At 47.2% G+C, this 16,663-nt stretch overlaps 1 protein-coding gene across 5 annotated transcripts; it reads right to left on the bottom strand.

Annotated features, from left to right (window-relative positions):
• Positions 1-3,927: 3,927 nt before the first annotated feature.
• Positions 3,928-14,759, bottom strand: SLC25A38 (solute carrier family 25 member 38). Of its 5 annotated transcripts, none has more exons than XR_014315860.1 (7): positions 14,323-14,738; positions 10,372-10,493; positions 9,684-9,768; positions 8,831-9,010; positions 8,419-8,587; positions 6,081-6,492; positions 3,928-4,725 (listed from the first exon to the last, which is right to left on the bottom strand). XR_014315860.1 is itself a non-coding variant. In XM_082746590.1 (7 exons), the coding sequence occupies exons 1-7, from the start codon at positions 14,389-14,391 to the stop codon at positions 4,603-4,605; spliced, it is 915 nt and encodes a 304-aa protein (XP_082602716.1). In that variant the 5' UTR covers positions 14,392-14,759; the 3' UTR covers positions 3,928-4,602. The 5 variants fall into 5 exon arrangements, 3 of the variants coding, with proteins under 3 accessions (XP_082602716.1, XP_082602717.1, XP_082602718.1); XR_014315861.1 differs by having other exon boundaries at positions 6,107-6,492; positions 14,323-14,732; XM_082746590.1 differs by having other exon boundaries at positions 6,326-6,492; positions 14,323-14,759.
• Positions 14,760-16,663: the final 1,904 nt, after the last annotated feature.

The following is a 16,663-nucleotide window of genomic DNA, read 5'->3' as shown; positions in this document are numbered from 1 at the left end:
GATCATGATCTGAGTTTGGCTGAGGCTTAACCCATTGAGCCACCCAGGTGCCCCAAGGACACTTAATCTTATCTACAGTTCCTTCTGCCTTTGTATCCCCTTCATCTACACTGAATGTGGGGCTCCAACTCACAACCCTAAGATCTAGCAGGTTTGCTCCACAGATGGAGCCAGCCAGGCTCCCCTAAAAAATCCAATATGGGCTGAGTATTGGATGATATGCAACAGATTTGTTAACGTTTTCCAGGTGGCATAATAATGTAGTTACGTAAGAAAAATGTTCGTATGTTTTAGAGATGAACTATGGAAGGGTGAAATGGTGTGATGTCTGTGTCTGGAATCTGCCTTTTTTTTTTTTTTTTTTTTTTACGATTTTATTTATTTATTTGACAGAGATCACAAGTAGGCAGAGAGGCAGGCAGAGAGAGAGAGAAAAGCAGGCTCCCTGCTCAGCAGAAGCCAGATGCAGGGCTTGATCCCAGAGCCCTGAGATCATAAGCTGAGCTGAAGGCTGAGGCCTTTTTTTTTTTTTTTTTAAGATTTTATTTATTTATTTGACACAGAGAGAGATCAGAAGTAGGCAGAGAGAGGAGGAAGCAGGCTCCCTGCTGAGCAGAGAGCCTGATTCAGGGCTTGATCCCAGGACCCTGGGATCATGACCTGAGCCAAAGGCAGAGGCTTTAACCCACTGAGCCACCCAGGCACCCCGGAATCCGCTTTTTTAAAGACTTTGTAAAGGGGAGAGTAGGAAGACAAAGGGGAGCAAGATCCTGATAATCCTCTCGGTGATGGGAATAAAGGGACAAGGTACCATTTGCTCTACTCTTTGTGACTGAAATATTTTGTAATATATTTCTGGAAACTGAATGTAACAAGAGCTTGAAAGCTTTGCTTCTGTCCTTTTCTGGCCCATGCCTTACCAGCCTTATCTGTAGTGGCCAGATGAGCGTTTCCTTCCACAAAGCTCTGCTCTAAATAATTTGCCTTAAGTCTGAGGCAGCCAAGAACAAATCAGTTTTTAAAAGGCACTGGGCACTGTTTCCAGCCAGCTGAAACTCTCAAACTTTAATAGCTGTGACAGACTACAGAAAAAGAAAAACAAATTCTTGGGGCCTGGGATATGGAGATATCCAGGGCCACTGGCCTTTGGAATCAGGGTTAAAAAGGGCAAATTCCAGTTTTACCCCACATGTAGGAGGAAATGAGGCTGCTTCTCCAAATCTTTTTTTTTTTTTTTTTGCCCCAAAAGAACATTCTAATTGATGAGGGAAGAGAAGGCAAGCTGAGGAAGCACCAGAAGCTGACACCCCACAACTTCCCTCTCCCCCAGATGGGATTTACGTGACATTTCTCAGGCACTCCTGGCTACCCTAAAGCTGAGTAAAGAAAAACAAATAGTTAACTCATACCCTGCAAGACATGAGTCTCCCTCAGTTTACAAATGTCTTAGCATTTTATAAGATAGCATTTCTATCAATAACCTATCTTCCAGAAGGAAATTATTATTAAATTAATAATATTAATTTAATAATAAATTAATAATAAATAATATCAAATATTAAATAATAAAATTAAATGTCCTTATAACCTGCAGCCCATTGACAGGTATTTCAAATAGGAAAAGTGTAACGTTCCTCTAGAGAGCTCCCAACTATCTGTGTTAATGCCAGTTTAGAAGGAAAAACAACCTTGACAATGGCAAGGCCTCTGGTATGCTGTTGAGTCTACTTTAATATATGAAAATCCTTTTGAGACCTCCCTTTTCCTTACCTCCCCAACTCCATAGTATATAATCTACCACCCCTTATATCCCAGGGTAGCAGCTCTTTCTGCCCATAGGTCCTGTCCCTGTACTTTAATAACCCCATTTTGCACCAAAGACATCTCAAGAATTCTTTCTTGGTCATCAGCTCAGGACCCTACCTGTATTCTAAAACCACATCGTAATGAACATAATAGGTGACCCTTGTGACTGAAATTCACCAGTCAAGTATAAGGTGAGCAAACTGGAGTGAATTCTATACCTCTGGTTCTCCTCTCTGCCCCAACCTGCCAAGGACCCAGCTACTACATCCATGGTGACTGGCCTTCCTTCCATTCCTGTCCCAGCACACATTTCCAGTCTTACCTGATCTCCTACTTTCCTTGGCACAGATCATCAAGGCCCAGGGGGATTCTGTGCTTAGGATCCTATCTGTCCTCTCCTATACTGCTCTATTTTGAATAGGACACTTTAACCTAAACCCTAAAGTGTAAACTTAAGCTTACAACTAAACTTAGTGTGTGTGCTCCCAAAGAGTATACTGGAAGTCCTAACCCTCCAACTTTAGTGCCTAAGAATGTGACCTTATTTGGAAATAGGGTCTTTGTAGATGTAATCAGGTTGAAGACATTCTAGAGGAGGGTGGGCTGTAATCCAATTACTGATGTCCTTGAAATTTGGACACAGAGACGGACACACAGGTGGCTTTGTGGAGACAGAGCCAGGTTGGAATGATGAGTGCCAAGAATTGCCAGCAACCACCAGAATCCTGGGGAGACCAGAGCTATCGTCCCCTATAGCCTTCAGAGAGCATAAGTCCCTGCTAACACTTTGATTTCAGACTCCTAGGCTCCAGAACAGAGAATACATTTCTGCTAGAAGCTACCCAATTCGTGGGAATTTGTTATGGCAGCCCTTGGAAACTAAGCCAGGGTGCCAGAAACATCTGCTCCTTTTACCCTCACCATTAGTATGCCCACTTTCCAGGAACAATTGCAACTATGTCTAAATAAGTAGAGAACCAGACTTTCCATCTAGAACCACCTAGATCACAGCCCATATTCTTAACCTGGAGACCAAAATTCCCCTTCCTGCTGTTTGGATAATGTAATGGCTCTTTTCTAAGTTTGAAAGTTGACAGAAACACCTGGGAACCCCCGAGTGTGGGTATAATAAACAAAACAATAACAAGTGTTGAGGAAGATGTGGGGAAACCTGAACCCTTCTGCACTGTGGGTGTGGGAACGTAGAATGGTACGGAGTCTGGTCGTTTCTCAAATGGTTTGACAGTTACCACGTGATCTGGTAGTTCCACTCCTGGGCATCTATTTACGCAAGAGAAATGAAAACACAGGTCCACACAAACACCAGCACATGAACATTCAAAGTGGCATTATTCATAAAAGCCCCCGAGTGGACACCATTCAAATAATCATCAACTGACAAATGGATAAATAAAATCTCGTATGGGCACACAGTATTATTTGACCATAAACAACAACAAAAAAAATTGGTGTTGAACATGCCATGTGGAGAAACCTCAGAAACATTATGCTAAGTGAAAGAAGCCAGATACAAGAGGCTACAAATGGTATGACTACATGAAGTGTACAGTAAAGGCAGATTATAGACAGAAAGCAGATTGATGGTCGCCGAGAGTTGGAACTCAGAATGAGGATTAATTGTAAATCTGAGATCTTCTTGGGGGATTAATATGCCCTAAAACTGGCTCATAGTGATGGTTGCCTCACCCAGTAAGTTACTAAAAATCATTGAATGGCTTATTTGAAATGAGTGAATTGTACAATGTGTGAAATAAAGCTGCCTGAAAAAATGTTTAGGGGCGCCTGGGTGGCTCAGTCATTAAGCGTTTGCCTTCAGCTCAGGTCACGATCCCAAGGTCCTGGGATGAGCCTCACATCAGGCTCCCTGCTCAGCAGGAAGCCTGCTTCTCCCTCTCCCACTCCCTCTGCTTGTGCTCTCTCTCTCGCTGTGTCTCTGCCTGTCAAAGAAATAAATAAAATCTTTAAAAAAAATAAATAAATACATAACAAAATAAAATAAATGTTTAGAGTTTAGGACTTATATGGGTCAAGAGCCAGCCACCTTAGACAACTGGGTTATTTTAGAACACAGGAAGGACACTATTTAGGTTTTCCAAACAGTTTCCAATGATAAAGTGCTTCACTTTATTTATGCGAATGTTAGCTGCAGAAAAATGCCAGAACAATTTAGAACTGAAACAGTGCAGAGGCCAAGACCAAAATTCGTTATTTGGACACTTCAGGCTAAGAAGCCACTCTCCCCACTTCTTCAGAGCCTCTGAGAAGGTGATTAGTGACCAATTAAGTAATGACATCTTTTCTTCCTCATCCCACCAGCATTCCAGACACAGACAAAAGCCTGATGACAAGAACCCCTCTCTCCACAGACCCGGCTTCCCCCCTGCTGGAGCTCTTCACAGCCACAGCTCCTCTGGCCGTGCGATGCCTTGCCCAAGAACAGATGCAAACAGGCAGCCTGGTGTAGGTTGGGTGGCTGAAGCAGAACCACCTGACAGAGCTCTTTCCAGAAAGGCCTTTTCGAGTAACCTGGCAGGAGGGGCAAGCCCTTCTCTGAACTCCCCAGTGTGCTGTAGGCATCCGTAACTCCTCTTCTGGGATATTCTGAAGGCTTGAGTCAGGCCCACCTATTTTCTACTGAAACTGGGTAACAGAAGGGGACACATCTGCCTGGCTTTCCAGATTAGACTTCATCTTACTCCAGGACAGTGAGGCGAAGCAGCCCCCGGAAAGAGCCAGGGAGCGCAACATAGCCCGTCTTTACCCAATCCCTCTCAGTCAGGACTTCAGGCCCATCTTGGCCATCATCTCCTCATACACGGTCCACGCCATCGCTGCCATCAGAGCTCTGCGGAGGGCCCTCGGGATGCCGCCTTGGAAGAAGCCACGGAGCCCATAATCCTATGAGGAAAACGAACGTCAGCATTCCGGAAGCAGAGTAGCAACATGAGGAACACACCTTTTGTGAGACTGAGGGTCTCTGTTACCCCATTGGTGAGCCTCAGTTTTAGGATTTTCATTGATAATGCCAAAACTATGAATAATGGATCCAAGGAGATGATGAACTAAAAAAAATAAATAATTTTTGCATAATTTTTTGCTAACCTTTCTCTTTTTAGGCTTGCTTTATGTAGGAGAATTTATTTCTCAGCTTCAAATCTTTCTACAGGGCAGCTGTATACAGCTGGATAGCTTATGCAGCTCCCATACACACCAAGCCCCAACTAGCAAGTGAGATCCAGGCCATGGTCTGCATGCTAAGCCCTGGGGGCCTGGCTTCAGGCTGGAGGAAAACATGTCTTTTTGGCAATTTGTCTGTCTGGAGGGAGCATTTCTGCATAACCCACTGTATGCTCTTGACATTCTTACATAAGCATTAAAGACGAAACACCTCCTTCTCATAATCTGGACCGATTCATTCCTATCATTATCATTCCTGCCATTTCATACATACTGAAGAATATTATTCTCAAAGTTTAGGCTTTTAGGTATAGAGAATAAGAGAACAGGCAACCCAAGCAGGGTGAGGAATATGATCTGATTCACAAATATTTGTCTACATCTAGGGCGAGACAGATACAAGATGCCTATGCTCGCATCGTTTCCTCTGCTACACAGAAAAACAGAGATGTATAGAAAAATATAAAAACTTAGCTTGAACAAGAATATCTGGTGTGTGATAACCGTACATGCTCCCAAAGGACCAACTCTGGCTTTTAAATGGTGCTTCAGTAAGTGTACCTTATGTCTACTGTACTTTTTATCTTCAACAATACCTTTTGTCCATTTGTGTTAGAGCAAATTTCTAGAGACCAAATGATGTATTTGTCATTTCTTTCTTTCTTTCTTTTTTTTTTTAAGATTATATTTATTTATTTGACAGAGAGAGACACAGTGAGAGAGGGAACACAAACAAGGGGAATGGAAGAGGGAGAAGCAGGCTTCCCGCTGAGCAAGAAGCCCCATGCAGGGCTCGATCCCAGGACCCTGGAATCATAACCTGAACTCAAGGCAGACGCCCAACGACTGAGCCACCCAGGTGTCCCTGTCATCTTTTTCTGACTTGAGTTCCCTCCTAGCTCCTTGATCATCAGGGGATGAGGCCCTCCCAGATTCCCTGACCTGGTGGGCAGGGGTGGAGTCCAGCAATCTGTCAACTTTAACTATTATCACAGGTCCTCCTAAGGTAGTCAGTTTCCCCACCCACCACCAACCGCCCTACCAAAACAAAAAAAAAAACCCAACCCACAGCCAACCTAGGTTTTTAGCAGTGATTCTCAACCTTTGCAACACTCCAGAATCGCTGGGGAACTTAGCTACTGGGCTTCACCACCTCCAGAGATTCAGATTGAAGCAGCCCAGGTTGTGACCTGGGGGTGGGGACTTTTTAAAGCACTCCAGCTGATTTTTATATGTAAAGGACACCAGCTTCCATTCTAAAGAGAGAGAGAGAGCAAGTCTTAACCACAGTTAAGAAGCAACATTTACTCTGTAGCCTTACTTTAAAAATGAGTGTCACCGCCTGGCCAATCCACCGAAATTTCACTGGAGAGAGCTGCATGTGGGTTTTGATAACATCTGCAGGCTGAGTCACCAGGGAGGCCAGAATGCCAGCAAAGATCCCACAGCAGAAGTTTACAGCGGGAATAAGGACTCCATCCAACTGGTCTGAAACATGACAAAAGCAACATTCAGTTACAAATGACTCTCACATAAATATCAATACCAAGTTGCCCTCGAATTCTTTCTCAAACTCAGAAGGGTCTAGATTCAAAATGGGGTTAAGAAGTAAACATTTAAAGGTATAACTAAATGTAGATGGCAGTCATGGAATTCAGATTTGCCTTTTTTTACAACCATCGCCATCATAATTGATTTGGGCAAAAATCACAGACTGAGGCTCAAACATTGGGGTGAAAGGAACAGAATGTTTTATGGAGATTTATGCAGATTCAAAGTATCTCCACCACCACCCCCCGCCCCCTCCAGTGCCCACAGATGCTTCCAAATTACAAAAAAATAAGTTTTCAGTGGAGACGCCATCTTGTCCGAGAGATAAAAGAGACAGGTTATATTGAAAGACCCCTCCCCCAGAAAGCCCCCTCCCCTAGAAGATAGATAGGATAACTAACCGCTAGTTTGCTTTTCTGTGAACCGCTGGCTTTTAGGCGTAAATTAGGTTATTAATTGCTTATTAATTGCTCTTTTGCCCTTCTGTAACTGCTTGGCTTATAGAAATAATAGAAGACGCCATGATGGCATTCCTACCTTCCCCCTTCTTGTTCCCCCTTCCCGCCTCTCTCTACGCGTGCGCAAGCGCGCGCGGGTCCCCAAAGCCAATCAGCAAACTCCACGTATGCCTTTTTCAAAAGTTCTAACTGTCAACCAATCAGTTGCGCCCCACCCAAAACTTGTTTGTACCTGTCTATAAAAACCCGGCACCACCCCAGCCGGGTGTGCTCAGCTAGCAGGAGCTGCTGACCACCCACAGGGGCCTGCGTAACAATAAAGAACCTCTTGCTGATTGCATCCAGTGGCAGTGTTGGATTCTTGGGTAAGGGGATCCGCGGGTCTTTCAATATGAGAATATCTTTGTTCTTAGGAAACACACATGGAGGTATTTAAGGGCAAAGGGGCATCACTCCTGCAACTTAATCTTTACTTTTGCTTAATCTCAACCTTTGCAATCATAAATGGACTGCAAAAAACAATTATACATAAAGAGAAGTAAAAAATGTACACCAAGCTCCCTTACTGCCCTAAACTGAGCCACATAAGGCTGTGACCTGCAGTGTCAGGCCTCCTGGTGCCTACAGGAGAGAAGCAAACTCCTAAAGCCCTCCAACTCCACTGATTACCATTGTCATGATGGCGGCATGCAGGTTTTCCCACTTTACACGACCTGGGTTGCATTTCCTTGCTCAAGTTCTCTGGAGACACCGTATGGAATGCAGGTTCGTTCCATAGGACGTGCTTCTATCAGAACCTGGCCGTGCTTGGGTGGATGCTCACAGCATACCGAGTGTGCCCATTGTGACCAACAAGAGCTTCCTAGCAGCGTGGGTCTGCTGGAATGCACCTTGCTCTCCACCCGAACAGAGGGCTCAAAACCACTTTACCTGGGAACACGGCAAGGGGAAGCGCTAACCCCAATAACCTCACCAAACTTTTCTGATAAGAATCAGATTACGTGCTTCTTGAGAAATATAGACTCCCAGGTCTTACCCCAAAGTTCCTGATGTAGGAGGCCCTCATGCAGGGCCCAGCAATCTAAAGATCAGGCAAATCTGCCAGGTATCACTGCAGGATTCCTGTAAAACATGCTTTATTCCCTCCCAAACCCACTCAACAATGACAGTACTACCAGTACTCTGCCATAATAGACCATAAATTCAAATGGGCAAGGGGCCAAGTCTTCCATGACCACCACTGGGTCCTAGCACCTGGCCCCATGCTTGACGTGAGGCAGAAATAGCTCCGTTCCTAAAACTCTGCTAAGAACAATAAACAGTATCTATCGCAGAGAAAGCTGCAAGAATAAGAGGTCTCGGAGATATCTCTCCCCTCCCCCACCACACCTTCCTTCGTCCATACCATGGGTCATGATGTTTTTGGTCTGGTTGTAGAACATCAGGTAGATTCCAGAAAAGGGTGCGTCACGAAGGAGTGTTGCCGTCAAGCCGCTGAAGAGTCCCCGGTGCCCCTCAGTGCGATAGATGCTCCTCAGGGCTGCATAGATGCTCTCATAGCCATACTTCCCGCTCTGCAAGGAAGCACAGGACCAGTGGCAAGCGCAGAAGCCCTGGGTTTGAGCAACGAACCCACCTGACTTCGGGGTACGTGACAATGCCAGGCACCACAGGACTTGGTCCCACGTGGCTTTTATTCTCTGACCACAGCGGCCTCGATTTTAGATTCCAAGTCTGGAGCTGACATAGGTGACCAATTGACGAAAGCCCAATGCCTCTGTTTATCCACCCCGAAGGCTGAAAGCAGTCGGACTCACCTCGTAACGTGTCTTTACCACAGTGATGGGTGACATGCAGAGTCCTGCAACCGAGCGAGAGCCCACTCCCAGGATGACCGACTCCAGGGCCGTGGGGGGATGGCCTCGCAGGAAGTACTGCTTCAAGGAGTAGAGAGTGCCAAAATAGATGCCAATGCCAGGGACACACCTCACAATGGACTGTGCAACAGGGCAGAGGGAGGAAAGCAAGCCCAGATGGACACTGTGAGATACTGTTTTAGCTGGGTTTTCCCAAAAGACAGAGATTTGCATGCAAGTAGTTGATTGAAGGTATGCAGGGAACAGCAACAAGAGAATGGGGAAGTGAGGAGAGAAGGCAGCCAATGAAGGGCAGGCCGCCTGATGCATTACTGCCCTGGTAAACCTAATCTCTTTGGGGGGAGCTCTGGGAATTGATGTAGGCACCTCAGAGTTCACCCTCCAGTTGAGGAGGGTGAGTGAGGTTTTTAAACATCAACTATCATCTTCCACTGGGCTGGGGTGGGCATTTGTGCCCTGGCACTCCCAGCAAATTTACCTGCAGGTAAAGAAACGCAGGTGTGGCCTGCTTGTACCGAAGGGCAAGGACAAGGGTATGCTGGCAGCTGAGGGCACTCACTGCATCTACTCTAGACCTGCTACTGCTCCAACAAGCTGTATCTAGGGCATAAAGATATTTCCCGGAGCCCTCTCATAGGAGTGAGTAGCATCATGTGATAGGGAGAAGACCACACAAGTCCTCCCACTGCTTCTGGCACTGACCTATCCTTCCAAGAGGGGATATGGAAGGTGCCTGACAAAGAGATAGCTATGACAGCAGAGGGTGCAAGAGAAGACCCAGAAGGCAGCTTACAGGGGACATCCCTTTCCAAAGGCCCAGAATACTCTCCGTGCGAACCACCTTCAAGAGCAGAGCCAGCATCCCAACACGACCAGATCTAAAGGCAGACAAAATGAAGGCAAGGAAGAAAAAAAAAATCACTTAGACCTCGTCCTCATAAAAGAACTTCCCATCCAAAGATTTGTTGGTATGACTTCTTCCCTAAGAGCACTCAAGAATCTCTACAACACATCTTGGAATAACTCTGAGTTCCCATATGTTCGTGATTCGGCACATACGTGTTTATCTGTTGATTCACACCGCGAGCAATGGGATGACCTCCCTTGTTACACGCATTTGGTATACTTCCCATGGTGCTGAGCCCAATGTCAGGCACAGAAGAGACACTTAATGCATACATTATTTCCAGAAAACCACCCACACTAGTCGTACCCAGACAGCACAGTTACAACATTACAGGCCAGCACAATAAAATGCAAATGTCACCAAGGCATCCCAGATCCCAGCATGGTGCCCCCAGGGAAGGATTCCATTTCATTAACAGGAAATGTCAAATCAAAGCTGGGTATGGCCCATGTTTCTCCTGAAGTATCCAACACAATGGCAGTTGACTTAACAGTTGAGATGTTCCTGTGTCTGAGAGGAGTTGTTGGAACCATTCCTCAGAGAAATGGTGAGGGGGGCACGCAGCAGGCCTTACCCATGGTCTGAGGGCTGGAGAGTCTGCAGGCGCGTTTTGAGGAGATCCAGGGGTTGGAAAAGGAGGGTGGAGCAGGTCCCACTGATGGAGCCACACAGGAAAGCCTTGATCACCGGATGTAACTTCAGGGCAAGAGAACACTGAGTCAGCAACTTTGCAGCTGCCAAGTTTTCTCAGCTTTCTCCACACTGGGACCATTTCTTTCCGTTATGTGGGTGGCTTAGAAAACCACCTGCTGGTGCCCTGTATTATCTTCCCACTTCAGAGAAGGTTAAAGTGAACCTGGGAATTAACAGCGCTGGAATGCCATGAAGAACATAATACCCAGATAGAGGGGATCTCTCTGGCCTCAGTATTAAGAATGAGCAATCCACCTCCCTCTACCTGTGAATTAGGCCACCAACCACACCTCCCTCTCTGTCCTGAGGGTAAAAGTTTTTGGCCATCTCTTATCTTCACAGAAGCAAAATCAACTGAACCTAGTGTGTGAACTGTTGGCTGTCAATCTCTCTTGGTTATAGGACCTGTAGATATTTACAGGAGGGAGACATAGGAAGTGAAACCATAAGCTCAGTTTCAATGTAAAACATGGACCACTTCCTGTGAAACCTATGAACTTCCTTAATTTAAAAGCTTTCCCTTTCTCTTCCACCCACACATCTCACTAGGACCTAAGCAGACTGCAGATGTGGGTAGATCAGCAGCCACCCCTTCCCCCTGGGTCTGCTGGCTCTCCCTTAAACCAGGGCAGTCACCTGACAGAAAGGAAACCCTGGCTAATCTAGTGGCACCACCCAGAAGGGCAAAGCCTAAATGTACCTCCTTTAACCCACTAGGCTAGAGGCCTCACCTAGCCTCAGAAACACTCGATCATGAATGGTTGTGAAAAGCCACATTTAAAAATCCAACCAGGAAATGAAAGCACTCTTCTCCAAACAAGAGACTTGGCAAACGCCATCCAAAAAGATCTCTCCTCATTAAATGGCACTAGCACTATTATTCTTGAATGCACGGACAACTGTTGTCCTAAGACACTGAAAATGAAGTTGCCAGTTATACCCATACAGCCACCAACCCAGAGCTAAATGTTTGTAACTTGTGGGTTTTTTTGTTTCACAGGAAAGAAAGATCACTCCACATTTCTACCAAATGAGCAAGTTTCAAATTAGAACTGCAACCACTTGAAAGACTAAAAAAAATCACGTAATAAAAACTGGAGGTCCTAACTCTGTTCAAATGGCTTATAAAGTACCTAGGGGTGACAAAAGTGATAACACAACACATACAACCGAGCAAAATGTATCTACCTTGCCAGTCTGTCAGCATGCCATTCCCAGTCCCCCAGAGGGGTTGGGAGAGTGGGGATATGCTAAGCCATACTCCTGGAGTCTGTGCTTCTTGGTCTCAACCTTCCACTGGCATCTTCTGGGAGCAAGCTTCAAAACCCCTGTCTTTCCAGTCTGAAGCCACATCACCTCCACTCCCTCTGGGCTAGTCCCCCCCTCAGCCCCCACCACTTGCCATCCAGCTAAAGCTGCCAGTTCTGCTCACCAAGGACCTGCCCATCCCAGGAGTCCTTTCCTGCCCTAGGCCTTCTCTTACTTGGCTGGTCCGGTGCATTTCAAACAGCTGGCCACCTCTTGGTTTTGGGCTCCTTTTGAGTCTGCTCTTTTCTCTTAGCCTCAGATGTTTTTCTTCTTATCTCCCCCAACCACAGCCCCTCAGGGCCACCTCACCCACACTGCAGGGCACCACACTGCACCACACCCACAGCCAGTTCAGCCCAGCACCCCCTTCCCTGAGAGGGCCCCAGAAAGCTCCCACTCACACTCCAAAATGGAAACCCAGTCAATAATTCACACTTCTGCTGCTACCCCAATCAACAAGATATTCCAGTAGCAAGTTTGGGAGACACGTAAAACTCCTCACTGTACCTACTGCTTCATGACCCAGTCGTACCAATGACCCTTAAGTGTTTCCAGAGTCGGCCCACACCCATCTGTTCCAGTAGCCTCCTTGGCAGCCTCCAGCCTCGACCCTACTAATCCCGTAACAGCACCGGGTAAGGCATCTATGTACACCACCTCAAGATCTCACCGCACTCTTAAAAATTGTGTCCTGCGTCCCAGGGTTTGAGGCCATTGGCCAGACTTACAACAGGGTAATCTCCCCAGGCTCCCTTCCGCCCTTTGCTCCTGCTCTGGTAAGGTTGTGGGCATGACCTATAGTTACAGCTTCTGTGCAGTCCTCTTGTGCTGCTACCCAACACTCTCACAGATATTCCAGGGAAATCGTTTTAAGGCCGTGGTCCTTCAAACACATGCTCCAACACATTCACACTTCCTCATTGCAGGAACTATTTTATGTCTTATTTTCACAGTGCAATGCTTGGACATATTATTAGTTTAATAAATATTTGTTGAATAAATGCCTAGAGCCTGTAACGTTTGTAATTTTGTAATTTTCTTGGTCGATGAGCCCAGAGTAGATGCTAAATATATACCAGCTGGACAGACTAACCTCTACTACTTAAAAAGTAAAGAAAGAAAGAAAAAAGAAAAGAAAACCCGACACACAACAGGTAATATCGTTAAAAAAAAAAACAAACAAACAAACAGAATTTACACTTTTCATTTTGAAGTTTTAAGATGTTGTCACATGGAACATCCTTTGTAGGCATGTTTAATTTTTTTCTAAATAGCCCCAAGTTAGAGGAGTAAATTTGTTTTGAGGGAAGAGGGCAAAAACAACCGAATAATACACAGTATACAAAGGCAGTAAATAGTACTGAAATAAGTTAGCAATTTCCACAAGCAATTTTCTTTTCTTTTTTTTTTTTTTTTTAAGATTTGTTTAAGAGACACAGCAAGAGGGAACATAAGCAGGGGGATCGGTAGCAGGAGGAGCAGGCTTCCTTCCCTCTGAGCAGAGCCCCCGATGCAGGCCTGGATCCCAGGACGCTGGGATCATGACCTGAGCCGAAGGCAGACGCTTAACGACTGAGCCACCCAGGGGCCCCTCCATAAGCAATTCTTAATTTCCTTGAGAAAACAAAATCCAATCAAGTCTCCAGGCCAGAGCTGGAGGACCCAGAAAGAGAAAGTACGCTTTCAAAGATGGAAAGTAGAGCCGCAGCCGCTTTGAAGGATTAAAAAAAACCACCCCGATGCACCACGCTGCCCATGCTGGCGGAGGGGACCTCGGAGAGAAGGTGAGCCGCGGCGCCTGGCAGCGCTCGGGGATCTACGTCTTGCGTTTGCGGCCTCCACCCACAGGCAGCAGCTCAGCCAGACCGCCCTCCGGGACCCGCCTGCCCAGCCCCGCCTCCGCCTCCACCAATGGAGACCCGGCGGCACGACCGGGGCAGCCAATCCGGACTCAGGGGCGTGGCCTCGGGCCCTACTACCCCCTCCCCCCATTCCTCGCGGGCTAGAAGGTGGAGACCTAGAAGCAGTCCTCTCTCCCCGCCCCGGGGGCCCAGTGCGGTCCTGACTCACCTCTCTCGGGCACCCACCTCTTCTCCGGTCTGGGGCTACTACCGGGCCTTGCGGTGGTCCAGATACCTGCCCGAGCGTCCTTCCACCTCTGTCGCTCTAGGCATCCAACTTAAAGCAACGTCCGGAGGCGCTCGCACGCGGCTCGTGGTCGCACCGGCACACTCCCCGACACTCCCAAGGCCCGGGCAATTCCGCCACCCTACCCGGACGCCAATGCAGCAGACAGACCGTCGCCTGTCTGTCCAAGGGGGCTGCAACTCCTCTCCTCCCTTGCCCTTCTCTTTTCAATCCCCTTGACCAATCCATCCCTCTCCCGCCACGTCCCCAACCTGTTCGGCGCACACCCAAGGAGCGGAAAAGGCTCCCAGAGAGCCGCCGAGCCTCGGCTACCTCCCGAATTTCCCTCCACGACCCGGCGGTTTCGGAACCCCTGTGTCCCTTCCCCGCAGTTTACCATAAGCGTCTCCACCTTGTCTCCAACATCCTGAGACTGCAGCAGCGCCGGCCGTGACTTCTGAAACATTGGAGAGGAGGCCGGGCTCTGGGTGCGTTAGTGGGAGCTCGGGCCCAGCGCTGGCGATCTCGCGGGAGAAGGCGACGCGGCAGCAGTGGCCCGGCGACGCGCTCGCAGGCGGGGGCTCTGCAGTCCGCGCGGTCGGACGCCGAGTCTGCGCGCCCACCGCCCCTGCGTGGCTCCGCGTGGCCCACCGGGACCTGCTCACCGCTCTTCACTCGCCCAGCACACCCCACCCGTCTGCTCTCCCGCCCATCCTGCCTGGCTGCACGCTTTTGGACCCCAGATCGTGTAGGGTGTATCCGGAGGTGGAGAAAGCCGGAGGAACCGCGCGCAACCTTGGGATTTCGCTTCCGGGGTTGGGCGCTCCTCGCGAGCTGGTGAAGGTGTTCTCTTTAGTGCCACCTGGTGAACACGTCCAGAATTGCAGGGCCCGCTGTTGCCCCGCTCCTGGAGCTTGGAGGCCTGCCTCAGGCTGCAAGGTCTGGTGCAAGGTGTGTCTGCGATCTAGACGTGCTCTGCAGGGGTACGTAGCCGGTAGCCATCCTTGCCTCTTGAACTTCAAATGTGGCTCATATGCCTGACATCCAGAAATTTAAATTGTATTTAATTTTAGTTAATTTGTATGAAAAATGGAAGCAGTATGGAATATTTTTCTGTTCAACAACTTTATTAACAGACCCACACTTCCCTTTGAGCGCTTAAAATTTAGTGAAGGAATTGGCATGTGCTCTTAAGTTATCCATACACTGGGGCGCCTGGGTGGCTCAGTGGGTTAAGCCGCTGTCTTTGGCTCAGGTCATGATCTCAGGGTCCTGGGATCAAGTCCCCCACCGGGCTCTCTGCTCAGCAGGGAGCCAGCTTCCCTCTCTCTCTGCCTGCCTCTCCATCTACTTGTGATTTCTCTCTGTCAAATAAATAAATAAAATTTTAAAAGAAAAAAAAGTTATCCATACACCGCATTTCTTTTCTGTTCCTTCTCTCTCTCTCTCTCTCTCTTTTTTTTTTTTTTTTTTTTTGAGAGAGAGCATGTACAAGTGCGGGGAGGAGTGATAGCAGTGGTGCAGAGGAAGAGGGGGAGAGGGAATCTTCAGCGGGTGTTCGGGGCTCTATCTCACCACAGGAGATTATGACCTCAGTGGACATTGAAAATCCCAGGCTTACCCAACTGAGCCACCCAGGCACCCCCATACACCGCATTTCTAAGACTTACAGCAATCTAGTAAAATAACTTATTAACAATTGTTATAACATGTTGAAATGTTTTAGATATTTTGGGTGAAATATATTATTAAAATTAATTTCAACTATTTTTTTTTAAAGATTTTATTTATTTGAGAAAGAGAGAGAACTGAGGGAGAGTGAGAGGGAGAATCAATTCCCTGTGAGCAGAGAGCCAGTGGTAGGACTGGATCCCGAGACCCAGAGATCATGACCTGAGCTGAAATCAGAAACTTAACCAACTTAGCCATCCAGGCACCCCTTTTTCCTTCATCTTCAATATGGCTCCTGGATTATTAAAAATTACACGTGGCTCACTATGTATCTATTAGACCACATTGGTCTAGATGTTTAAGATTATGGTTTAATCTCTCATCAAGGCTCTGGGATTAACATTTATGGTCTCCCAGCTTCCCATTACTCCTGTCTGGCGGAGCTGTGGAAAAGTATCGCTGTTGGAATCCTGACAAACCTGTTGAAAAACGCAGGGACACACCTTCAATGTCCCTGATTATCTGCAGAAGAAAGCGCAAACTTCTCACGGTGACAGGCTTCACTATTTTCCTGTATCCAGTCTCCATCAGGGAAATCTAGATCAGGGATAATTTAGGAAGTAAGATGCTGTTTTTTAAGACTTTGTTCCCATGCTATTGAAGCACAAGGAACAGGCAAGAAAGCGGTTTTTTTTTTTTTTGTCCCCAGAAGGGATCAAGCAAAGCACAAACATTAAGAAATACATATACAAATCTGTCTGGTGGTTGTTTAATACTTCGCTGCCCCTTGCTCTAAGCTTGAGGCTCATTTTCTTTGTGCAATTGTAGATGACTAAGCTAAATTTTATTTTTATTTTTATTTTTTTAAAGATTTTATTTATTTATTTGACAGCGGTCACAAGCAGGCAGGGGACGGGGGAGCAGGCTCCCTGCTGAGCAGAGAGCCCAACACAGGGCTTGAACCTGGGGCTAAATGGGGGGTGGTTGATCCCAGGGCCCCCAAGATCACTGACCAAGCTGAAGGCAGAAGCTTAACCCACTGAGCCATCCAGGCGCCCCTGAAACTT

The sequence above is a fragment of the Mustela nivalis genome, assembly GCF_964662115.1.
Source record: "Mustela nivalis genome assembly, chromosome: 1".
In the NCBI taxonomy this organism is placed as follows: Eukaryota; Metazoa; Chordata; class Mammalia; order Carnivora; family Mustelidae; genus Mustela; species Mustela nivalis.
The sequence above is the reverse complement of the archived record's forward strand: the minus strand, read 5'-3'. Positions and strand labels throughout refer to the sequence as shown.